This window comes from Hippichthys cyanospilos, chromosome 5 (assembly GCF_059441005.1).
Source record: "Hippichthys cyanospilos isolate Australia breed blue-spotted pipefish chromosome 5, RoL_Hcya_1.0, whole genome shotgun sequence".
Classification (NCBI taxonomy): Eukaryota; Metazoa; Chordata; class Actinopteri; order Syngnathiformes; family Syngnathidae; genus Hippichthys; species Hippichthys cyanospilos.
The window spans coordinates 19770849-19798563 of NC_142373.1; the positions used below are offsets into that span (position 1 = coordinate 19770849).

Consider the following 27715-nt stretch of genomic DNA (forward strand, 5'->3'; position numbering starts at 1 on the left):
TGTACACGTCACGTGGTGAGTTTTAGCCCAAAAAGCTGTCAGCATATGTTCCGCTGTCAGCGAGATGGCGAATGGAGCACATTAGCTATCAGCCCCGGTATGTTCCTGAAAAGAAACAAGCCAATTAAGGAATCCCCCGCTACTGCTTAAGCCCGGTTATGGCAGAGGTCACTAGGATGAACGCTGCCATGCTAAATCATCCTACTTTTTTCAAAGCCTCCTTTGGGGACACTGAGTGTTTCCAGATTAGTCCTATTTTTTCCCACCACTGGTGTCAGGCAATATGACGTCAGAAAACTGTCAGTGTCCTTCAAAATAAATAAACTCACACCCGCTCACTCATCGTATCAGCTGGGCAGAAAGTGCTTTGAGATAAATATGCAGGTTGGTTAAACATTGCGATAAAAAGACTTGAGAAACTGCCCTTGTGGAAAGGAACAAATAATTTGACCTTTAGTTCACCCTGAACTTGGCAAAATGGACTTTGTACAACATTTACTCAAAACACTTTTCTTGAATAAATGAGAGTGCTGTCATGTGGGAGCAGTAACAATGCACACAAATGGCTAAAAAGTCCAATGAATTGCGGTGCCTGATATTTACGTTACCAATGTGTCATCAGAACACATTTCCTTTCTAATTCCTCCCATTAATGATGCCATTTCTGAAAGAAGGTGTTTTGGACTCCACTCAGGCTTTCAGCCCCTCCCACTTCACCCAGCCAACACATGGGAAATGACTCATGCATATTTCAGCAGATTGTTTGCCCATTCTGACTGGGACTTAATGTGGCTCCGCGCCAGACGTCAGATCCGACCTCTCTCTACCTTCGCCTCGCTCGGTCCATCCTTCACTCACCTTGAGCTTCTTCACTATTTCTCATAGCTCTGATAATGGTGAGGAAGCCTGTCATTTCAGGGTTTAACGCTTAACAGCCAACCAACTCGATGCTCTAAAAAATGTTGAAATTTCAATTTTCATCCCTCGTTGTAACCATTGGGATAGAAATAACGTCAAATGTCCGTCACATGTACGTCAGTCCGCCATGCCCCTTTTTGTTGATGAAATAGACTTCAGCTGACTTGGATGTTTATCTGCCATATTGCCGCATCTGTATAGTACACACATTGGCTGCAAGTGACAATAGTTATTTTACAGTACATTACCAATCAGTGAAAAAATATGTTCAGTTGACTGAATAGACCAGGTCAGTACAATTCACTACTTGTCATTCACAGCTAGAACACAGCTGACTTTACTGGAGATTTATTTGTAGTTGCTCCGTTTCTTAGACCTTTTTCCAGGTTTCTTGCTGATAAGAGCATTCTGAGAATGCAGAACAAATTTGCATTTCTTTCTTTGATTGGCTCTTGGCCAGGAAATGCAAAATAGGAGTTTTTTAGTTCCCTAATTAAAGACGTGTTTAGTAAATTCAACCTCAGCAATACTTTGTTTTACTTGGAGTGTAGGTGACAAATGAAATTTAGACAAATGTTAATGAGGCCGTCTTCTATAGTTGTACGACAGGCAGTTATACATGAGAACTGTCATCCATTGTCGGAGTGTTAAGTAAAGTGCCATCCATGATTCCTATTTGCACTCTCATTGTCTGCATTTCTGAGCTGTGGGATAATAAACATGGTGTAATGTAGCCTCGGATTGAAACTGGCTTAGTTTTGTTGTTACAAATATATTACTGTGCTGTGTTTCAATTGCGGTGTAACTGAAAAGTTACACAAGCTTATGAAGGTAAACTTTAAGTGTAAGTAATAAAACTGATAAAAGAATTAGTGTGAATGCAGACAGAATTGGACCACCACCTGACAAATGACGGAGCAGAGAGAAAAAGTCAAATGTCACCCTCTGGTGGTGGCGGGAGGTTGGTCAAAAATACACAGACGGACTGACGTATCGACGGCTTGAAAAAATGACAGACCGACAATGACGGGGAGGGGGCGGGGCTCCGCCAAATGACGGACCAGCAAAAAAATGTAAGTTGCCCGCCTCTGGCTGTTTATATGATCCAGCGCCGGCAGGCAGCTACAAGCTGGCTTACTCACCTGGCCTGATACCAGGCTGTGTCTAATATGGTGGGGATTGACTTCCTCTTGCCAGGTCCCAGGAAGAGAAGGGGATTTAAACTATTTTACCTCCCAAGATCTTCACACCTTCCCTCAGGCCCTCTCACCTTGATGCCTTAAATATTAATGCTAAATCCGTGGCTAGTGGATGAGTGAGGAGGGGAGAGTGCCGACAGCTTAATCATGGAGGCAGTGGCCTCCCTTTTCCTCCATACTCTGGCCGGCTGTCACCGCGACCTACATGATGTAATCACCCCCATAACCCTGATATGGGTTACTGCGGACCTCGCATGGAGAGAGACGAGCGCACAGAGGAATAGGGGGATTTTGCTGAAGAGGATCATTTCAGGTGATACTGAAAGTAAGAGAGTCACCGCTCTTACAGATGTAGAAGTGCCCGCATGAAACATAGTGTTACAAGTATTAAAGCAGTGGTTTACAAAGTAGGGTCCACGAACCCCCAGAGGGTCCGTGACCTGACTGCAGGGGTCCGTGAAATAATTTGGGTTATTAATAATATAAATATCTATTTGTGTTCAATTCATTTTTTTAAATTAAATTGTAAAACCCCTGACCATAATTCCTTGAAGATAAGACACACCTGTTTGTTGGTCGCATCCTTTTTAGAGTCAAATTCTGGTATATTCTACGTTACTGTATATAAGATGCACCAATAGATTGGTGACGGTGTAAAAACTGCAGCAAAACTAAATAAATCTTATTTATGTTCATATCTGTAAGTTTTATGTTTGTTTCAGATTTCCCACATTGTGAAATTCCACAGTCAGTTAATGCCTCGCCAGTGTAACGTAAGCGCTGCTTTTCTTCTTCCTTGCTACACAGCTCAAATTCATTCAAGTTGCTCAGCATCAGTGTTCCACCAAGTTTATGAAAAAGTCAAATGGAATACATTTCCTTCTTCTCTAACCAGTGTCACTCTTAATTGAATCAGCTGGAGACATCATAACCTTTATATGATCTTCTCGGTTTTAGCAAAATTCCTGTGTGTGAACTCAGGCTTTGGTTCAGTCTGTTCACTTCTTTTATTGAAAATGATGCAGTAAAAATCTCAGCAAACACAACCTGATGTTAGCTGCAACAGGCACTGGCTGCTTATAGTCAATTGATGAAGTCAGAATATAGCCAATATAAAAATATGAATCTGTGCGTCAAAACTCGGCTGACGGATCAATTTTCCATTAATGCTGTCAAAAAAAAAAAAAAAAAAAAAAAAAAAATCTACAAGTTACCACTTGCAGGACGCGCCCATACTTTTGGCTTTTGTTTTTGGGGGAAAAAAAGTGCATCTTCTATTTGGGGAATTACAGTATATAACATTGTGCAGTAATTGCTCTAAGTGCAGTAAGTGCAGCTTGTATGAGCAGTAACTTCCTGAGCAGTTTGAAGCTTGCTTTTGCAGCACAATGTTGTCACCCCTCGTTTATCACCCTTTCTTTCACAACTTTGAATATCACCACATTGAGGGAAAAAACTTGTTTTTAGGTGACAGTTTACACCATCAAAAGTTCTCAGCAAGGTAAGCAGGTCTTTTAAATTTGTGCAAATTGCCTACTGGCAGAAAACAAAACAAAGAGAGCGGTATGAGAACAAAAGTTTTTTTTTTTCTTTTTTTCTGGAGTATAGCAGATGAAAACAAATTAAAACCTAAGAGTCATTTGGTGAGAGGAACTGAGAATGCTGTATTGAAAACTCTGGGAGAGATATACTGTACTAACTGCCACTTAATTCAATTTTGCAAACTTGGAAGATTTATACAATGTGGAAGCAAAATATGGCAGCACAAAGATCATAAATCGTGTAACACTGCAGCAAAGTTGTCAGCAAATGTGAGAGGCTAAACATGTCATGTACTCCAGAAGGGAGCTTGACTCATTTTGTGACTCTTCTAAAAAATGAGTTGTACATCTTCAGAATGGATTAAAACATGAAAACGGTTGAAGGGAGCTATAAAATGTCTGGGACTTCCACTCATCAAGAAAGAATAAAAACAATGCTAATTGACCTCAATAGTGTATAATTTTCAGTATATAAGATGAACCCTAAAGCCTTAAAATTTCTCAAACGCTGACACTGTGCCTTATAATCTGATGCACCTTATACAGTGCATAAATTGCGAGTTTTTAATTTTGTGAGCCTAAAACGCAAAATAACTTGAGTGCCATGTAAATTCTTCAATTTTTACTTTTGCATTTCAGTTATACATGTTTTTACAATTAAAGTTTTGTAACACCCAGGTTAAAATTTACGCTATACATGCTCCACTTTTGAAGACATTTATACCGGAACAAGACAAAAAATCGGGGACACACAAAAAAACATGGTGTAAAATAAAGCACGATTTTTATAAGCAAAATCCAGAGTTTTTAAATGAACAACACAATATATTTTAAGGTTGTAAAATATGTATGTTTAATGATTCATGAAGATTTTTCCCATTTTTCAGAGAGTACTATCCACAAATAATCTCTGTTCTTAATTTCAGATTCCTATTAATAAAACTTATCTGATTGCTTTGTTGACATTATCTTCTGCGCGGCTCCATCTAGTGGCCGCAGCCACTACTGTAGCTTCTATTCCATGCGCCTTATAAAGTGATGCACCCCATTTATGAAAACAGTTTTAAAATAATCCATTCATTGAAGGTGCACCTTATATTGTGGAAAATACAGTATATTCCGTAGTAGAACTTGTCCGGAAAAAAAACAAACTGTACAGCAATTATGTTATTAATTGTTGCATAGACATTCTATTCTCCAACAACGCAAAACCTTGAGATGGCGTAACCCTTGAGTTAACATTTTCAGTCAGGTAGGGTACTGCTGTTGTGCTTGAGGCACCTTGTCTGAGCAAAATGGAAATATCATTTTTGAGTAGTAGACTGTCATAAATACAGTGTTAGGCACAGTGCATGCAATCATTTTTCTTTTGTATTGGAGCACTGCCAAGCAAAGGTGAAATGAGGTCCAAATCCAGAGTGAAATTTTATTCACTCTGCATTGTTATGCTCCCCTGTAGATGCCGTATGTATTTATATCTATTATAGCTGCGGCTGGACATTTGGACTAATGGCCGCTCAATTTGCTTCCCCCCAATTCACATTAAACTGAGTGGAATATTTGTGTGGCCCGGCTGTGACGCGAACGGAAAGGAATTGACAGAGAAAGATTGAAGCACATTATAAAAGCCTCCTAAGAGATGTTATCTCATTATTTGTTTCCAAGTTACCTTATTTCCCATGGGGCCAGAGAGGCGTCTGGCCAAAAACAAAGACGTACACGTCACGATAATCAATCGAGTGGATGCGGCAAAGACCACCGCCTCCCAAAAAAGGAACGACACGGAGAGTAAACGCAGGAACTGTAATAGTTGGGCGCAGAATCCTTACCCCATTTATAGGATACGTCTTCCATCCGAGCTCTCCAAGCACAGACGTTGTATCCAGCAGCACAACTGAAATGAAAAGGGGAGAAATTCACCCATTATCCATCTGTCGGCGCACAAAAGTTCCATTTTCACACTGGAAATTGAAATATCAGTCATAAACATGTTCATTTAGGCATTTTATCATAACAGGAATGAGTTTTCTTGCATGCATATTTATCAGCATGGCAACACAAACACCAGGAACAACAGGGCTGCCACTTGCCACACAATTTTGGGACTGATAGATTGCCCTCAAATTGCTGTCAACAGTCCATTCCCTTGCCTGCCATCCGCCGTTTTTAGTCATTTTCAGCCACCATATCTGCTTCCTTTGCTGTGCCATTGCGATAGAAACACAAATCCAGCTGGAGTCGAACCGTGCAATGCAAATCTGGATGTTTGAAGAAAACTATTGTTTTGTAAATTAAAACCGTTTGCATGTGTTTTACATACTGATCAAATAACCATATATATATATATATATATATATATATATATATATATATATATATATGTTATAAAAATGAGCCTTTCCTGGGCCAAATAAAAAGGCGGGCCGGATTTGGCCCCCGGGCCTTTCATTGCAACCTGTGAATTAAATCATTAAGAACTAGAGCAATAAATGACTTTAGGTCAGGAGCCAAAGTAATCAATTATTTTAGGTAATTAAGTACAAATTTACCTTAGGAAATGAAGTACTAAAGTAATCAATTACTTGAGGTACCAAGGTTCTAAAGTAATTGATCACAGTAGCACTTGAGGCACTAAAACACCCAAGTATTAATTTAGCGCTTAATTACCTAAAGTAAGCAATAGCCATGTTTAGCCAAACAAACAAAAAAAAAGTACATGGGATTGAATACCTGGATTCTTGAAAAACGTGAAACAATGTCTTTGGGATTGAATGAGTTTAAAAGCAAGACCTTTTTTTTGTTTGTTTTTTATTTATCTATTTTTTTTAACTGCCAAAATGGCAAAATAAGTAAAGTATCATTTTGAGTACTGCATTTTAAGGAGCATTGGTCAAGTAAATTTGATAAATATTTCAAGTCAATAATACAGCTAGAAAAAGCAGGAACGCTTCTGAAGACTCGACTTGAAGTGCTTTGAATCCCATAACTCCATCCTCTGTGTCATCAAAGTAGAATCTGGCGATAAGCGACAGACTGCTGACTTCCTAAATGTGTCCTTGAGCGACCGTCCACTGATAATACCACACAATGAATCACGCACAAACATACACAAGGACTTGCACACTTCCGGCAAATGAAAGCGTTATCAGTGTTTCCTAACAACGTCTATCTGGAGCCGCCAAACTGGCCTTTAGGGGTGCGCGGGGAGATCCCGGCTGATTATACTGACAAATTTCTCTAAGTGACAATATTTCCTGTATACATCACCAGTCATGTAATCATTACACTTAGAGAGTTACAGAATCGCAACTGACAGCGCTTCAAATAATGACCCTTGTGTGCATTATCGTTTATAAACGGGCGTGTTCGGGTTAAAGGGAAGTGACATTTTACATCCTGTGGAGTTTCTCCGACGAGACTGAAGCAAGCGAGAAGGAAAATGGGACATTTGTGTCAGTTATGAGGCAATCCAGCTCCGAAAGGAACTGCGTTATCGGGTTTGGTGGCTCATTGACGTATGGCCACCTTCTCGAAAGCTGATACGGGTAACACACACTTGTGTAGCACCGTGCTATTACTTTAGAAGACCATAATAATGATACTGTGCACAAGTAGGAGGCGGACATACGTCCTTACTCAAGTTTCAACAGTCTTCAGTGGATGGAAGACGCCAGTATCATCGGCCAGTATTGAAATTTCTCGTCAACAGGGAAAATATCTCCTTGATTAGTTTTGACATTCGTAAGCAGTTCTTGAGTTTGCCACAGACACTAAGTGGATTTCAGTGAAACATCAACATTCCAAACATACTGAGTGGCCCTCGGTCCAGTGTGAAGACATTTTCTTTGACTGTTTGCTACAGGCTGCACAATGTTTAATCACAATAAACAATCTCATTTCATTATGCCATTTGGTCTTTTTATTGTACAATTAGAAGACTTAATGTTCTATTTATAACATTCAAGTGCACCACCTTGAAACTTACATTTTTATTCCAAACACCTTTTTACAGTCGGCTCTGTAATCATGACAGAACAAATAGCAGGCTTGTAAAACTGCAAGCGGAGAACAAGCACAAAACTTTTAACCCGATACGGCAGAGTGTTGCTTTCAGGAAACAAACCGAATGAACCTTTAAAGCTTAGCACATAAATTGTCATCTTTTAAAATGTTTACGTTGTGTGCCAAAGACAATTTTTTTTTGTTTCCTATGAAAGGGTAGCTGACACCCTTGACTAGTGCTTATTTTAATGAGCCAATTGAGGACTGTAGTGATGGACCGTGACCACTGGATGACAGTGTTGCTCATATTGGTGAAGAAAGCATACTACACATACATGCTACACAAACATTACATACTTGTAATTCTAAGTAAGGAATGCAACTCAATCTTTCATATTATACCACCCATGTTTTTTTCAGATTTTTCATCTTTTTTTTTTAAGTTTCATGCAGTTTGATGCTTTATTTTTCAGTTTTAAACTAAGCCGTAACCCGTATGAACGCTGTAAAAAAAAATAAAAGTTGTTATAAGTTGATTTCTTTTGCCTTTTTCTTTTGTTAATGTTCAAAAAGATACAGGTTTAATTATACTTCTACATTTGTTATAGAAAATAATCTTCTTTATAGTCAGCGTGTCAAGTGTGGTGGGTGTAAAAAGTTTTCTCTTTCCTGGTGGGGGCTGGGGTGGGGGGGGGGGGCTTGGCGAATTATCAGAAGCACATAGCACACAATAATCTGTCGGCCTTAAAAGATAAATGAAAATGCTAAAAAAAACGGCTGGCACTCTAGTTCGGCTTTTCCAATAATGCTTGGCACTGAAAGAGTTAAAGTTGAATTTGCTTTCTGCTTTTTCCCACTCCGTTCTTTGAGCTCGTTTGAATATTTGCCTCATTTTGGCTGGATTTGCAATCGTTTCCTTTCTCTCTCGGTTTTTTCCGTGCCTGCGGGTGTCGCGTCAGGGCCGCCGCCAGGTTGAACAGACTATCTGGCAAAAGCCCTCGTTTTAATTTGGCACCATTAGGCCACTTTGTGTTGCTTACCTGCCCAGTACCTTCCTTAGGGGCTGGCCTGATTACCAAAGGTTGGCCCGCTTTGCTCTCTCAATGTGATGGGCACTTATAGATTCTCTGAATAAAAAAAAAAAAAAAAACTACCCTACCATGAATACGAGGGGCAGGTTTGTATTTCTTGAGTGTGCACTTGTCGTTCTGAAAAAAAAAAAAAAAAAAAAAACATTCCTTCAACTGCACTTGATCTACCGCAATACACAATACATATCCATCAATCCCTGGGCCTATCCACTATAGAGTTATCTTTCAGGAGGGCACCCACAGACTACGCCTGGAGCAGGCAGTCCGCCGGGACCTCCACTGGTTTGATATAAATAGAACATGAGCTGGCCAACTCACAAATAAATGGAGTTGCAGCCGAATGATGACATCTCCTGTCTGTCTTCCAGTCCTCGAACGCCTCACAAACAGCCTCAAATAGCAGCACATCTCTCGCCAGTCAGATATGCTTCATGTAAATTTCATTACAAAAAAAAAAACAAACAAAAAAAAACATCTGTGATACCGGCTCGTCGTCCTCTCTACTATAACTTTAGCACATCAATGGATATTAACAATAATTCTTGAATAAAAGGTGCACATAAATGCAAATAGGATAGCAATCTTTCATGCTCACAAATCATTTGCCACAAATGAACATTAAAACATTAAAACAAACATTAAAGTTGCTTTAAATATTCCCTCAAATCCTCAAATCCAATCCAACACGATTCAGATGACACAAGAGGAATTGACAATCGTTAGCTGTGTTGCAACAATTATTTTAGTAAGTATTATTTGCACTAGACATACAGTACTTAAATTCTTCAGATAATTAAAACAGGTTTTTATGGATTGTTTTTTTTTTTTTTGGCTGCCAATTTATGTGTTAATTATTTCTGGAATATTTGTCGATTCACTACGAACGGTCTTGCTAGCGGCTGGCTTGAAAATATTCAACTTTGGAATCGTATGTTAAACTTAGTGTTCTTTGACGAAAACATAGTTGAAATCAATGCAAATGACTGTTTTTTTCGGAAGTACCGTCAAGGTATTTTTTACAATCAAAGTTCGCAACAGAGCCAATTTAGTCTTCTCTATCATCTTGGAACAGTTGTATGACCTAATAAGAAAATGTGCGATCAAAATAAATACAATAAATAAACATAGACACACACACACACACACACACATATATATCGTAGCCCTTAGCGTGTAGTAATAATCCATACTTATTTCACACTTAATCACGTTTCCAGGTTTTTGAAAATACATGCATATTTACAAACAAGTCTAACTGATTAGAACTGAGGACCAACATTGTGTGCAGTCTGTACGTGAAATTCACTTTGCCTTTTTGCAATTTTTTTTTGACGGAGCAAATAGAGGAGATTGGACCTTCAGTTTATCTTTTTCAAGCTCACCATGTCTCTTGGCAAGTGCGCGCTTCAGCTGTGTGAACAAATCGCTTGTGTTACTGCCATGTGTAAAAACAGGACCGTGTTGCCTACTTAGCACTCTGCCCTAACATTTATCAAGTTAGGTAAGACCGCATTATCTTTCGTTTCCTGCCGTGGTGTTAATGAAGCAGCTACGTTTATAGTATTTCAGCAAGAAACACATCACATAGCGTAGTTTCATCTTCGATGTGAAGATGCAAGGAGACACATAGGAGGTGCTTGTTGCTGATTGTATTCAAACACTTATTTAATTAGGAAAAAAAAAATCTGTTCTTCTGTTTGATTAATAGATTTATGTGGCACTTTGTCACAGCTTCAGTTATTTTTACTTTTAAGACAGCTTTGTTCACATTAGAAGTTTGGGTTTTAGTCACGTCATCTTGGTGAAAATGGAATCAAAAGATAGAATAAGCAACCCATTTTAAGTATATCAGCTCTTTCAAGTCATGATTTTGTCATTTTATGGTTAAATCTAGTTGCCGTCCAAGCTTGTCAAGCTTGCTTTGAAACAGAAAGGCAAAGGCTACTTGACAGACATGATATACTACAGGAATTAGACAGTCAGTAATTTTTAATATAGGCTAACGCAGGGGTCACCCACATCACCACCAGGTCGCCCCACCACATAAATAACCCATGGCCTTTTCCAAAAATAGCCCACAAAAATTGCAAGGTATTTTCATTTCCTAGTTACCAATGCAGTTTTCACATAGGCTACCGAGTTACGCTTCACTTTTTGCGAGCTCGGTGCTTTGTGTTTTTTTTCTTCAAAGCACCACCTCTGTACAGCAGCACCAACCCAATGTATTGCAATAACACTCCCACACGCCACCCTAATATGGAGTCTGGAGCAGTCTAACAGCCTGTTTATACTCGATCTTATTCAGCTACAAATGAAGGCACTTTTGCTCGTCATCCTACATCGACGAGTCATGGCATTATATAAATGTGCTGTGGTAACAACTCTTCGCGATTTAAAAGGCAGTGTGCTTGTGGCTGTGAGTGACAGAGCTGTGCGGAGACAGACATGTGGAGAAGGAGGGTCGGGTTTTAGTAGTTTTTGAGGGAATGACAATACAGGCTAAGCCTGGGCCTTTGAGAAAACATGTAGGAAAGGTTTTATTAAACACTGCATTTATGTACGTGCAATGTCCGTCGGGGGGGGTGTTTATCTTACTTTGCGGAATTCACTTATCGCAGGGGCTTTCCGGGCCCAATTAACCGCAAAAGAATCAAGGGAATACCGTACTACCAAATTCACTAGCGTCAAAGTGGTAGCCCTTTATCAGCAACCAAGTTGTATCTCATTTTCAAAAAAGGTTGGTGTCCCCTGGGCATATGAAGTGCATACATTCATGATGATAAAGTGTGATTTAGTGTTCAGTGGATGATTAAAGACTGGTTCCTAAGCTTTCACCTACAAACTGTACAACAAGGTCAAGGACGCATGTAAAGAGAGCGGCAACAAAGAAAAAAAGAGTGTGCGGTCCTCATTCTCACTTACATAAACTTGGGGATCGTTTTAAAAGGTACTGGTGATGTCACAACATTCCAAATTTGGCCAGGCATATGCATGAACGTGACAACCTCAACCTTCAAATTTAGGTCTCATTGAGAATGAATGGAGAATTCATTGGTGAAAAAGAAATAAAAATTTTGAAAACCATTCAACCTAGACTGAAAAAAAAAAAGCAAACCGCATAAATTTTTGGAATACGTTGAAGCTTGAATGGTGCAAATTGTTTTAAAAATGTGGAAAATGCGGGAGGTGACAAATGCGAGTGAAAGAGAATAAACAATAACATTAATGCTGTAAAGACAGAACAAACTTCTTAACGCCAAAAAATACTACATTTCTTAAATAAGCTGACCTTGCTTATAAATTGACCCTCTTTTTTACTTCTTTAAGTCTCCCCACTTGAGTGGCTAAATTGATCATGGCGAATAAAACACATGTTGTGTGTTATTAAAATGATGAAATTGCGATACCGTTGGAGGCATTGCTACATCATATATCAAACACTGTTGCAGTTATGGGGGAGGGGGGTGGGGCAGAAACGAGACAAGTGTGAGGCAATGTGAGCTTGCGTCTAGTGGCAAATGCTGAAACCAATGTTGCAACAATAAAATGACTTTAAGTTTCAATACTTTATTTTTTTGACACAGCTGAATATTCATTTGTCTAAACGCCCTAAAAGTCATGATCACTATCTAACACCCCAAACAGCTCCTCCCATTTGAGAACTTGACGTCCTTATCGTCCTTGTCATTTGTTCGAACATCCTCGTTTCTCTTCCACGGTAAGTCATCTTTTGACCCGTCCAATTTGTGAAATGCTTTGCTGATCATCTTACTTGGGATAGTATACCAAATTTTCTTCACCCAAGTGTTCACTCGTGTGGTCACAATGTGGAAGGTCGCCTGTCACTGTTTTTCCCCTACCTGCTGACATCGATGGCGCTTTCAAGTACGTACATGTTCACAGGCTGAAGGAGACAAGTCAAGCCGTCTTTTCCTTTTCATAATGCACAAAAAAAAGAGTCATGCTGCCTGATGGTCGACGACAAAGAAGCAATGAGGCGACTCTTGACAAAAATGCATAATTATGATGTTACGTGCAAACACTCTAAACGGATGCATACTTTATTGAATTAGAGGTATATATAATCATTTTAAGCCTTGTAAATGTTCTTTCTTTCTAAATTGATGTTATTCAAAAAAAGAAAAATTGGTCTGTTTTGAGATACGCGGTTATAGGTCGAACCTCCTAATATGGGAGTTGAAAATGAGAAAAAAAAATAAAAACTCGACTTGTACTCTGAGATGTATGGTACTTTTCCAAAAACCAACCTCCCTCAAACTATGGGGTCACTATGGGGTACATGACCAGTTATATGAGACAAATGGGACAATGCGCTACCTGTCAAGCTACGGTTTCGTAGTGAATGCCAAACATTGTAAGGAAGCCAGCCAATCCTTCATAATAACAAAAACGGCCTTAGTACGCTTTCATTTTGAAGTTCCTCGTGACACATAGTCACAACAAAGCTTGAAGTCACGTTGTTCTTCCGAAATCAAGTTTAAACTGTCAATACAGGGAGCTAAAAAGAATCAACGCAATCGAGCGACAACTGTTGTTGTTTTTGTTCAATAGACATTCTTTTTTTTTTTTTTTTTTTACTTTTTTCGACTATTTTTTTTTGGGGAGTGTTGTTTCACGCGCCATGTCGACCGCTCAACCAAGGGCAATGCATTTGCTACCCCTGCTGTGGAGTAACATATGGGCCTTCACGCAAGTAAAATTTGCATGTATCAATAGTTAAATAGCTATGTAGCTATATATCAAGAATTCAAACGCACAATTTAGCTCTCATGGCATGTTTTGATGCCTTGATTGGCAAATTGTACTTGTGACTAGAATCAAAGAGATGTGTTTGACTGATTTTGTTGGACTATATTCCTAGCAGCGAGAGAATTACTGAGTGTATTTTCTACGTGCATTTGTGGCTGCCTTTAGACTCTCTCGCACAGTCTCTTAGATCTTCCCCATGACTCACACGTCGGCCAAGGATGGATTACATTCTTGATTTGTAATTGTGGAAACCCTTTATCCCAAAGAACAATCACATTCTCAGCAGTGTCGGAAATAAAGAACAAGACCTCATCTTCAGATGACTTTTGTCCGGTGTCTAAAAAAGATCTCAAGGAATCAGGTTAAAGAATTGGATTTGTGAATTTTCATTATTGAGAAGATTGCTGCTGTCTTCTTTCAAGGTGGAAACAAATTCAAAACAGACGACATGTATAAGCGAAAGTAAAGCTGTTTAAATTTACAGATAACATTTTTGTTTTGGTCTTGCAATAGCCCGGTTTTTTTTTTTGTTTTTTTTTAAATCCCGGGCCTTTGCAGTTCTTTGTGCCTGATTTCAAAAGCGTCACTTTACACAAGTGACCGAGTCAAAAAGTGTTAGCTTTTTTTCCCATCGGCATAGAGGCGCACAAAGTACAGTCAACCAATGAAAGGAGAACGTGATGAAAGAAATGTTCTTTTTCATGATCAGAGGGGGACAGGAAACTATCTTGGACCGGAATGCTGCGTTCCACGGCAACCGTGCCACTTCATCATGTCGTATGCTGCAGACGGCCGCCATTTATGGTCCATATTGAAATGCAATGCAAATGAAATACTATGTGAATGCAGTGAACATGACCTGTTCCTGTTTTTATTTGTTGTTGTTGCTTTAATCCTGATTCAAATATAATTAGTATATATAATTATATAATTATTATATTAATTAATTGTTAGTTAATAATAAATTTGTCGGACAGTATGTTATTTGTTTAAAAAAAGACATATCACTCTTCATTTATCTATGCCGATGACATATAGTGAGTGACAGGCAGAGCAATCAACTGAGTCAATCCCAAATTTTTTTAAAAAGCCCAGACATTTAATCGAGAGTATTTATTTATTATTTAATTCAATCAATTTGTCAGACAATACGTATCATGTGAAAAATCTATGCCAATGACGTAAGTGTATTTAATAAATTTAATTCCATAAATATGTCAGACAATATGTAATACAATGGGAAAAATGACATAGTTTTGTTCGTCTATCTATTCTGTGGCAAATAGAAATAGTGACGGGCTGAGCAATTAACTCAGTCAATCACAAAGCCTATTTTTAGAATCCAGAGATTCAATCTCGCATATTTATTTATTTAGTTAGTTATTTATTCAATAGATGTCAGACAATACATAATACGGTATGTGAAAAATGACACTTCTCTTCATCTCTCTATGCTAATGACTTATAGTGAAAGGCTGATCAATCCCTTTTTTTTTTTTTTTTTTAAAGGGTCCAGACATTCAGTATTAATTCATTCATTTAGTTATCATGTGTTTGGCTAAAGGTGTGTCTAAAAATGGCTGGCAATAAATGAAATAAGTAATGAAACAATTTGTTACTTCAGGTAATTAGGTATTAAAATGATTAATTACTTTAGTAATTTAATACACAAATCCATTAATAGGTTTTGTATTTATTTATTCATTTATTTTAGCAGGTATTTCCTAAAATAATCATGTATTTGCCGTTTAATTAGAGAGAAATTTATTAATTTAGTTTATTTTTTCATTTATATATTTGTTATCAAGTATTTGGCTAAAGGTGTGCCTAAAAATGACTAGCAATAACTGAAATAAGAACTCAAACAATTTATTTCCTTTAGGTTACTTAGGTATTAGTTACTTTTGTAATTTAATACATAAATAACAGTCATACTTAATTACTTCATTACATTAATTTATTTTAGCAGCTATTTCCCAAAATAAGTATTTGGCACTTAATTATAGCGTAATTTATGACTTCAGCTCTTAATTATCTAATTGATTACTTGCATACTTAATTGCCCAAAGAAATCGATTACTTTAGACCTTAATTCCTTTAGTTCTAGCCCTCTGTTGGGTAAAGACTTGGGAAAAAAAAAGGAAAAAAATGGTAAATCGGTCTCTGGGCTTAAATATTTGGACTTACAAAATGGAAACCTGTGTCTTTGAGATTCAATGAGTAAATGCTCTTCTAATAGATAGCAAAAGGTGGAATAATTCTGAAACAAATTAAGTCACACTTCCTGCGAATAGATTATGTTTGTGTTCAATTAATCAAGGCCAGATTCAATCAATTTGTAAGTAAATAGCAGTAAGCTCCTTCATTTTAGCATTCATACTTGTGGTGATGTTTTTGTTTGGTGGTGTTGCGTGAGATTTTTCTAAAGTACAATGAATGTCTTGGCTCAGTAAATATTGTGAACCCGTGCCTTCCCCAATGTCATGCCGACTAATTGAGAATGAAACAACAGTGCTGACAATGCAGACAAGCGGCACACTTGTCACTTTTGCCTCAAGTCGCAATTAATCACAAATCATTTCCACACAATCAGCAGAACTATTAACAATCAAGCAAACAAATATCACGCTCATCCCTAACTTAAACTTGAAAAGCATTCAAAGGATACCCGTTAAAATGCCTTGGACAGCAAGGCAAATCCAAGCCAATCAAAACACGCATCTAAGAGTTATCTATACAGAGCATACATCCAATGAAATTGGGCAAAAACAAAATCAATATCGGCACAAAGTCACATGCGGTGACAGAGATGGAAATCTGAGCCAATAATGACACGTTTAACCTCTTGTTGGAAGAAAATGGCAATTCCGTTTTCCCAGTATGCCGTCAATACAAAAGAATGGAGAACAGCAGCCAGCAGATTAAATCCAGTCAGTCATTGTGTGTGGGGATATTAAACAAACAATCCAGCTATTTCTTTTTTCAGGAAAAAGGAATATAATGGACAAACTATGTTTTTACCTGACTGTCGGCTCTGGTGCATATGATGCCTCACAGAAAAGACGCACGTGGCAAAGCATTGAGGCACATAGGCAGAAATGCACAAATGAAGGTGTGGGAGTGTGAACGCAATCATTGACTCATACGCATTTCCACCATATGGCCGTGACCTTATACACGCATGTGCTCCGTCGTCATAATGCACATCAAGGCAATGTTAACCATGCGCAGGTCTTCACTGAACAGTTTGACCTGTTGGTAGCTTTGAACCACTTATCATTCCCACCAAGAGACACACTTGCAAGATGACGGTATTCTCGATCTGTCGCTCAGTGATCATTCAATCTGCGGTGTGAGTGTAATTAAATCACGTGATCTTGTATTTGATCAGCTTCTATTATTACCTTCGCATGGGAGCAATTTTATCGCTTCCTTCGTCATTAATGTGTCAGTTTCGTATATTTGCCGGGGTGGAAAGATGCAGACAAACTCTGCTTGCGGTCTTGCAAATCTCTAATAACTTACGTAACAATTCAATGTTTGAATATAGACAGAAAGCAACATTTTGTCTTTCAGCCCCACAGATATGTAAGCTTCTTTGATAGTTATGCACATTCAATTTACGTAAATGTGTATTCAGGCATACTGTGAGGTATTTAGGTACAAATATAAAATGCAGTATTTTACATTTCATACAGGTTGGACGTCCTTTAAATCAGGCTTAAAAATGCAGTTCTATGAGTTAAGCACAACGGTTAGACTACTATTTTTTAAGCGCATGCACGTGAGTTATAGATGATTATCAGAGACTTTTTGGAAGCATGCATTGTCGCTTGTCTCCTCGAATAAACGTCTCACCTTGCTTGCAGTGGCCACAGCGAGTGAGGACAATTCCAAGAAAAAGTGCAACAGGGACAAATCTTGGTCCAACACTCATATCTGCTGCAACATTGGTCAGCGGCTTGATGCAGCGAGCGTGGCCAGGAAAGAGAAAGAAAGAAAAAAAAGAAGCGCGGCAGGTTCGTCCGAAAAGCACCACTTGGCTCTGCTCCTGACTACATTCGTTCCCGTTTGTTGCTCATCCTCAGCTCCATCCCTTCGCAGCAATATAGACGTCAAGAAGGAAGTTTTTTTTTTTTTTTTTTTTTTTTTTAAAGATCAACTGCCAGCCAAGAAACAACAAACTGACGCAAACTTATAAGTTACAGCATCACTTCAAACATTGCGCAAAAAAAAAGAAAAGACAATCTTTGCAACGGTGGCTACATCGCGCACGCGGCTGTGTCCCTATATCGCGTTCCTCTGTGGCTCCCGTCCGGACCGCTGCAGCAGCGAGCGAGCGAGGTTCTGAACCTGAAAGGGTGACGATGAAGAAGGCAGGAGGAGGAGATGAAACAGCGGTGACGGAGGCTGTGCGCATCTGTACAGGAGGCTCGGCACTAGAGGGGGTTAGCTGACAAGGCAATGTGCGTGCGTGCGTGCGTGCGCGGGTTTGTGTGCGACACCAGCACATTATGGGGACTTATTGACGCCATGTGCTTCGATAAGATTACAGTAGCGTTGTGTACCGAACCTGAGTAACCAAGATCGTGGTGAGAACACCTGCATCACAATTGTCAATCCCCGAAACGTAGATGGCCGTTCAAAAGATAAGGAGTCACTTTGAAAAACACGGTTTGAAAATACAGTAGCACGACGTAGACGAGTACTTCTCAATTTTATTTTGCAACCCCCGAGTAAAGAGAAAAGCTTTTTTGCGCCACCACTCTGGTATAAACTATTAATAAGATTATTTTCTATACACATTTTATAAGTATACCTAAACTGTATTCTTTGTTATCAAAAAAAGGATAGAGCAATATAAATAAACTTTCAACAACTAGTTGAAAAATGCCACAGGCATTACTCAGACGTCTAATTACTGCAGTACACGCAGTAAATCTTAAAATATTAAACATTATACAGTAACTGTACTGTTATCCCTTCCCGTTTCCACGCGTTAGCTGTAGTCAAGATCACAGAGAGCCGCCGTTGGCCTCGTATTAGTGGCGCTTGGAAGTTGAAGCCTTTACCCCATTTTCATGTGCATTTCTTGGAATTATTTGGATTCATTTTTGTAAACCAACAAATATGACAATTTGAACCAATATCGATGTAGAACGGCATCAGAAAGTACAATTTTATGTCGCCTAATAATTATCCAAACGCAGTGCATCAGTTAAGTACCAAGCCAGCAATGTCAGCCAAGATCGAAGGTCTCGCCCTCATCTTCATGGACGGCTCATGAGTGCATAAGCAAACCGTCCGCTGTCTCACCGGGTTAAACAAAGCTACACTGGCTGCTGTGATGATACCCAGTCAATCAGGGCATATAGGAGCAGCTCGCTGTCAGCACAGTGAAGGTAAATACATCAACATCACAATCCATCTCCCATGCTGCGCTGCCAGCCAATCACTACACAATGGGGAACAACTGCCAGCTGACATGTTCTATGCAAGACGCGAAAGAGGACGTTATGATAGAATTTATAGAACTGTGTGTTTGTTTTGTGTAGTTGGAGGAATGTGCCCACGTACATCGGATTTAATATTACACTTGGAAACACAATATTTATTGTTTTAACTTAATTTTGCATGTGGGATTGTTAGCGTTGTTGCAGATCATTGTCATTAGCACATTAGCAATGACATCACACTGGAAGCACTTTGCATGACCCCAAAGGAACCTTACATGCTCAAAATAACCCCCCCCCCCCAAAAAAAAAAAAAAGTAGTATTGCTCCTATGGACTTGTAAATAATTCCTGGATCACTGGAAATGTAAAATAAAAAGGTAAACAATTAATCATCCTAAAAAGGTGTCGCTCCCTGCACTTATTACCAACACACCAACACCATCTCAAGGCAAACAAGTGAATTGCATTCATATAGTTAACTGCTACAATTAATATGATTATTATAAAGGGTTTATGAGTGTTTTTTTTATTATTGTTTAAGTGATATACTTTGATTATTATGCACGATTATAATTCTAATATGTATTTATAACCATTTCTGATGAATTTTTATAATTTAATAATATTCATTTAAAGGGTTTAAAATTATTTTGGAGGGCTTGGAACAGATTAGGCTATTCACATGTAAAATGTGGCTCGATTTATGAAAGATTCACATTACGAAATTACTCCTGGAACGAATTAATTTCCACTGTAGTTTATTCCCGCTCAAAATACAGCATATACCTAAACCGAATAATCGATCGTTTCCCATTTTAGGCCAGCATTTATTCACAATAAGTACATTTCCCTGCATCACTACGTCACCTGTGTTATGTTTAAAAAAAAAAAAAAAAGACGTCAATAAAAGCAGATTATGTCCCTCTGGAAGGTGAAACTGGTGACAAGCCTCCAGTCTCACAAGAATGATGATTGAAGGAGATAACCCACTTACAAGAGGTCCTCTCTTGCCACCCCCTGCAATGATTTGGTTTCCGTTGCAGTAATGGTTTCCAGTGAGGTGTGACTGTTGTGTATAGGGCCTAACTGTGAGCTATTATTCCCCCTGTGCAGATAGTACAAGCTACGTCCATTTGTACTCATCAGTGGCAAAAAGCTGGAACAAGACCACATCAGCAAAACTGACAAAGAGGATGAAACTTTATAACGCTAACAGGTGCACTAATGTCCTCTTATTATCGAGAAACCAGAATGTGCAAAGTTTATTTAATTTTGATCATAGGACAAGTTAGAATTCCAAAAGTGCTTTGAATTATAACTTCAGTGACTTGTACTGTAGGTGGTGGATCAATCAGTTTGATTTGATAAGTTTTATTTTTTTTTTTAATCATTATATTTGTGCTTGGAAATGTATTTATATTTTTTCTGTACAGCACTTTGGTGAGACCTTTTAGGTTGTTTTTTAACCGCTGGGTGTCTGGGAAGTTTTCACTAACCTGGCATTATTATCACCCAATTTGGGCTGATGTTGAAAGGGTCATAACATTCTCAAAGATAATTAGAGTGTTTTGTTTAAATGAGACACAAACAAACAAACAAAATTAACAGCATATAATGCGATGGGTTGCATGAAATAGAACAATTCTTTGCTGAAAAATAAAAGCTTTCCTGTAACATTGAGTGCTTGGATGAAAGCCTTTTGTCAACAAGTCCCACAATGCATAGCAAGAACTTTGCATTCTATATATTTAGGCTAAGCCACTCAATGAAGTCATTGAAAGGCTTGTAAATGTCATAAGTACTCTGTTAGCAACCCCCTTGTGGTTTTGGGATCTCAACACAAAAAAATGTATTGCATCCTGTTTGCAAGTTGACTTTGAAAGGATTAACACAAAAAATGGGAGAAAACAATTGATAAAACGTTGGGTTTTCAATATGTCCAAAATTGAAAATTCAAATTTATAATGGCAGTAAAAGAGCCTGACATGGGCTAAAGTTGACATTTGCAGGCTGAACCTCTCAACTTTCTGTTTGCAAACATTTAGAAGGGATAGCAGGATGCCATATTGCAAGTCAACATGTTTTCACAAACTATGCAATACTTTAGCCTCCCAGTGGTTTTATTTTGTATGCTTTCCCACTTCAAAAATATCTAAAAGCCTGAGTTGGGTAAAATTTCTCCCAGGGGGCGGAATGTCCTTTATAAATAAACTTTGACTTAAAGTTCTCAAAGTTTCAACAAAAGAAGTGAATTTTGGGAAACATTTTTTTTCATGCCATAATGCTAAAAGTGGGGGTAAAAAAAAGTAGAAAGTCAGACACAACCTACATGTTAGCATTACCTACCAGTATTTCTCACGTTAGGGGAAATAGCAAAAAAAAAAAGAATCAGGGGAGCTTTGAAAGATTTCCATCTCACTAATTTACTCTCCAAAGACTCAATTAAAAAGAAATCACCGTCCACACAATTACACGATTATTGGTAGAATGTCCCAAAATGTCAAGCCATTTGTGTCGTTATTAGTTTAAAACTTGTCTGGGAACAAATCCGTCTCTATTGTCTTCCAATTGTAATGTTCCATGTCATCAACGAGGCACTTGTTAGGAAGTGGATGCTCATTAGGCAGCAAAACAACGCATGGCGTTTTGCACTGTTGACAATTACAAAAACACACACACACACACACACAAAATGAATCACTACAGGATATGACAGCATTGATAATAAGCATGAGTGCTAATAAACATCATTATCCACTGCACCTTTTCTAGAGCTTTTCATTTAGCAAGCCGACAAACCGTAATCATACTCAGTGACTCAGTGGTGATTCCAGGTGGCATGCAGCTACGTGACAGCTCCCGAATCCCGCCTTTCCATCCTTAACCCCCAAATTTCCATTAGTAATTGACAAATGGATGGATTAATGGTGTATAAAATGACCCATCCATCATACAGGCTAAATTTGGCGAGAATGCACCGTTGCGTCTGACAAGCCTTTTTTTACTGCTCGGATTTCTTCGCAAGTCCTCGTGAATCTCTTTTCAAGTTGATCGTTGACCTCAACTGCTCATGGTGTGCACACTTGGATGGTGCAGTTATTATGATCAAAAAATAGAGAAAAGAATGTGAAATGTTGAGTGGTGGATTGGTCAAATGAATACAATATCGCACAGTAGATCAAAATCAGCTTGATGTCACACAGTTAAGATTTTGTCCGACACACAAGGTTTCAAAATTAAGGGTGGACATATTTTTCTACATTATTCATGTCAACCAATGGGCACAAAGCAAACTGACAATCTCTGAAGAACAAGTTAGACAGTGATAAATTGAAAATTAAATTAGCTAGTAAATTAAGCTCAGAAAAAAATTGATTGAACTTTAACTGTATGTGATGAATAATAGTTATCATGTGACTTTCCTTTTAATGGCATACAACTAAACTATGTTTGAAAAAAAAACATTTTCAGAGCGATAAGTCTGCCAGAATCACAATAGAGTGCTTATGCTCCCTAGTAAACATGATTAGTTATAGCAATCCACTATTAGACGTGGTCTAGGATTAGGGTATGGTAATTCTCCAACTATAAGACACTTTTTTTCCCCCAAAATGAAGGCCAAAAGTATCGATGCGTCCTATAAACGGCAAATTAAAAATTCGATTTTTTTTTTTTACACCATTCGAGGAAGAGTGATCTGTACATCACATAAACTGAGTTCGTGCATTTGTATATCAGCCTTATTCTTACTTACAATAATTACCATAACGGGATGACAGAGAGTGAGACGTCAGGTGGCTGTTTGCAGCCAGTGTCTTTTACGGTTAACAGCAGCTCGAGTTAGTTTGTTACGGCATTATTTTCAATAAAAGAAGCAAGCATACTGAACCAACGTCCAAGTCCATCCTTATTTACACACAGGAATATTACTAAAACTGACCGGATCATGTCAAAGTTATGAAGTCTCCATACAGTCTACCATACAAACTGACGATTAGCTGACAGAGCGACAATTTTAGGCTTATGGGCAATGACACAAGGGGGCAGGCCCTGATGACTGACAAACCATCAAAAAGATGTTAAACGACCACCTCTGTATTTTACAACTGCCATATTTGTCTAAATAAATAAACGTGCATGCCCGCCGAGCCATAACATGCATCCAACACCTCACAAGCTAAAAAAATTATAAATGGTAGGTCATAATAAATGCACACATCAACAAACATGCATTTCTTTTTAACTAATAAGACGGATAGAAATTGTGAATAAATTAGTGGCTCTCCAAAACAAACCAAAAAAATTCATACTTGTATTTGCATGAATAATTTTGAAACATCTCTTTCCATAAAAAAACGAGCAATTGTCTGACATGAATGTGATCAGTCAAAATGTTTATACTTCCAAAAGGATGCCTAGCCATTTTGCATTTATGGGAAACATAAATTCACCAGGAGAAGGACATGTCTTTCGGTCTGTCAAAATGAATGAGAGACTTTTTGTGTTCACAATAATTGCACCCATTCCAATTTGTGTTGCGCAACATTCATACAACCCCTGGGATTAGGGGAACCTATCCAATTCAATTCAAATCAGCAATATCATTTTGAAGAACAATAAACAATGACATGGCAATATTTGCAGTCAGTTCGAGACAGGTGGCCCTTTGTGCATGTGTCTGCATCCGCACGTCGACTGAGCATGCAGACATAAGTATAAACAACAGTTGAAAGTGATCTAAAACAATAAATCTTCAATCTCATAATAGCACGTGCCATTTTTATAATGGCCGTATTCTGATTTACAACAATTGCGGTAACGGCCAAGCGATAAGGGGGACGTCAATTAGCTGTTAGCAACCAGTACTTGTTGCAGCTAACAGCAGCTTGTGTTAGCTGAAGTCTTTATGGCATTATTTTCAATAAAAGAAGCGAGCTGACCGAACCAACGTCTGAGCGCATCATTGTTCACCCACGCAAATATGACTAAAATGGCGAGGATCATGTAAAAGTTACGATGTTTCCAGTTGATTCAATTATGAGTGGCAAGGTATGGATCCTATGTGCTCCGGTTAGACGACACGGAATAGTATTCCATTTTACACGTTCATAAATGAATAATTTTAGCAAATATTCACAATCATAAACGTGGTGAAACACGGATGCTGTGCAACCACACTTATTTATGGTAAAATAAACTTGAGCCGCATTGCGAGGAATAGGAAAAATCAACTACTTTGAGTGCATTCGGTTACAACGGCACGGCGTTCACTGACAGCTCACAATGTGGGAAATCTGAAACAGACTTTACAAGCAACAAACACAACCTACAGATATAAACAAGAAAATATAAATATTTATGGAAGATGAGATATTTTCTGTTTTGTTATAGTTTTTACATTGTTGCCAATGTGTTGGTGCATCTTATATATGGCGACATAGAAAATACCAGAATTTGACCCCCAAATTAAGGGTGCGTTTTACACAAAATTGTGTCTTATTTTGGAGAATTATGGTCGCGGTCTACATTAAACAATAATGGAAGAGTTAAGAAGCAGTAGCAAAGATTCCCATTCAGACTAAAAATAGGGATATTTTGATTCATGGTTGACGGCAGAGCACTTGGGCTAGCGAGGTAGCACTTCATTTTTATGTCTTTTCAGGGGTCAACTTCTCCAAGTGAGCTATAATGTCTTCTTAGCGCCGCTCGGAAAACTGAGCTTTACTGAGTAGAATGGCACCAAAATGTCAACCGTGTAAATGACCAACAACTTTGTACGGATATTCTACATTTTCATATATTCACCACACTTACAAGACAATATAGAAAGCAAAGGAAGATTTTTTGAAATCGTGCACAGTATTAAGATGTTTGTTTTTCAATATTTATTCCAGCACCATCATCCACTACCATTTTTGTTAATATCACAATTTCCTCATTCTTTTTACCGACTGAACAAGCGAGCGAATAATTAGCTCGGATGTTAGCATTCCAGCAGCTGACATGGTAATTGCGGCTTTTCACAAGAAGAGAAAGTGTACAGCGGACTGGAGTACTCCTGCCTTATTTATGACCTCTTCGCACGCCTCAAGTTGGGCTCGCTGTCAGCAGCTGTCACATCATTATTAACCTCACACAATCGCGCGCACACACAAAAGCAAAAGCGCTTGCACACACGTTACAACACACATGTACATGCAATTAAATAATAGGCATGGACACATCTTTACTCCATTTCTCATTAGCGCCCACATGAACAAATTTTGAACATAATGTTCTAGTTCACAAAAGGTCAAGTCAATTTATGTGATGTATTTTGACAAACTCAGGCGTATGTCGTGGAAATTCGTTTGGATCGAGGTAATGACAGAAAATGTTTGGACAAAAACGGCAAGTATGAGATTGTTCCCAAAATAACCTCATCCTTTATTTTTATTTCCCAGATTTACAACACTTCAAATTGAAATCAAAGAGTGTCAAATTGTAGAATTGTAATTGCACTTTTTTTTTTTTTTTTTGGGTCAAATGCTAGCTTGCGCTTGGCTGCCAAAAAATAACCTGGAGATCCTCACATCTAAATGTTATTCATAAATGATTATTGTAAACGGACATAGAAAAATTCCTACACCGCTGCACATTTGTGAGGCAAAACCTTGCTCTTTCTTAACATCATGTCACCCGAGCGTCGGTAAATCGAAATATTCGTCAGTTCCAGGACTTCAAGGAGAAACGTGTGACACAGAGTGACACGGCCCAAATGTGTATTTTCATCTGCACAATCTTTACGAAACTGATATCACTAAACGTTAGCTAGTTATATTTCGTCACTGGTTATTCCAATATCTTTTTATAAAGATTCTGTGTATTTTTGGGACTTGTTGGGTCCCGGGGACCAAATAGTTTCTGGAGTTAAAATTGTTTATGTGTTTGTTTACACAAGAGCATATCTCTCCCAGCAGTGAAGAGTATAGTCTCCATTTGATGAAACTGTTTTGAAAAGCCTTCTGCGTAATCATGTATTCTCATATTGTAATGTCATCGATGAAATGTTTTGATCACTCCTCAATATAGTACATTTACTACCATATATATATATATATATATATATATATATATATATATATATATATATATATATATATGTATATATAAATATTTTTAAAAAATGCATATAATATTCGGAAAACGCGTGAAATAAAGTGACATCCAATGAGGAATTTGAGGTCTGGAATGAGGTCGCTCTACTTTTATGAGGAAGAGCAGCATATAAAAGTGATTTGTTCCACAGAGGCACGCTTTTCTTCACAACTAAGGATGACCTCCTACATATATACATGATATACGTAAATATGCATACCTGACCTTTTCACATGACAAAAGAGATTAATTTTAGATATGCATGGATAGATCTGATGGTCACAGTGAAAACAGTGGATGGATGATATGCGATGGACAGTGGCCAATACAAAACACTTGGAAGGCACTCAGGAGAGCGGAAAGCCTCTAAAGGCCCTTGGGGTCCTTGTTTGGATTAGGACTAAACTTTACATACCTCATTAACGAAAGATGAATCAAAGACATACTTTATCAACATCAAAATGGGCATTGTTGGAAACTAAACAACAAAATTAAATTTTCTTGATAGCTGCTAAATGTCAGGTTCTGTTGTTGAGTTTTGTTTTGTTGTTGGGATTTTCACTTCTTCTCTGTTCTGAGGTTTTTGTGGGATTTTGGTTCATGTGTCTCGGCAGTTCAATTGCGTCCATCTGTCCTCGCTAACCTGCTTCCCTTGTGCTGGCCAATCAGCTCCCTCTTTCAATCGTTTGCTGTCAAGGTGTTCCATGTTTTCTTGGTAGATATGATTGCATTTAGTTTGCAGTTTCTTTTCAGTTCTTGTCAGGTCGTTGTCTACGTGCCCAAGTGTCAGTGTCAAGTAGTATTTCCAGTCCCATGTTTACTTGAGTTAGTAGTTTTTTGTATGAAGTTAACTTTTGGATTTTTGGCTATGTACTTGTGTAGTTTTCGACCTTGTTTTTTATTGATTTTTCATCTTTGAATTACATTAGTATCTTTCAATATTAATTATTTTTGTATTTTTTCTGTATCTTGGGTCCACCCAATAATGCCGAATCATGACAATAAATCTGTTTCACAGATTAAATCATGTAATAATGCAATACATAAAGTTGTCATAAAATGTCCGCAAATCCCTATTTAAATGGCATGTATTTGTGGTATCATAAAAAGACAAAATTAAATAGTTTTTCCACCATTAAATTTAATGACGGATATTTGTGGTATAATAAAAATGAGACAGAAATAAATATTATTTTTACCATTATATTGTCTTATAAACTGGGCAACTCAATTGAAAAAAATATATTTAACAAGGCAGGAAAAAAAAAAATAATGTTGCAAAAGTCTGCACACCCTGTTACAAATGGGGATTTGAATGTTCAACCTGGTTAGCGCAGGTTCTGAACATATTTTATTCACGAGTTTATTTATAGCTGTGTAAATGCAGACTTCACTGGAGCATTATTGTCTCAGTTAGAGAAAACTTCCACATCGAGCTGACAAACAGCTGTGAGTGGCCACTAATAGCCTCCGGGAATAAACACATTTAGTCGCCGCATTATGGTTGCTGCAATATTGCAATAATGTTATTGCATTTTAATAGAAAGCTAGTCGTTTTGGTTGTCTGTGCAGTTTGCCTGTGCATGAATCATTACTCTGACT

General features: G+C 38.1%; 1 protein-coding gene across 2 annotated transcripts in view; it reads right to left on the reverse strand.

The window, feature by feature from the left end:
* Positions 1-17926, reverse strand: part of LOC148423921 (ephrin type-A receptor 6-like) — a 119768-nt gene extending 101842 nt beyond the window's left edge. For both annotated transcript variants that reach the window (XM_088414542.1, XM_088414541.1), the window contains exons 1-2: positions 17380-17926; positions 5488-5552 (exon numbers count right to left, since the gene is read on the reverse strand). In XM_088414542.1, coding sequence (XP_088270668.1) covers positions 5488-5552; positions 17380-17458 — 144 coding nt within the window. In that variant the 5' untranslated portion in view covers positions 17459-17926. The remainder of the gene's footprint in view (positions 1-5487; positions 5553-17379) is intronic.
* Between the last annotated feature and the right edge of the window lie 9789 nt (positions 17927-27715).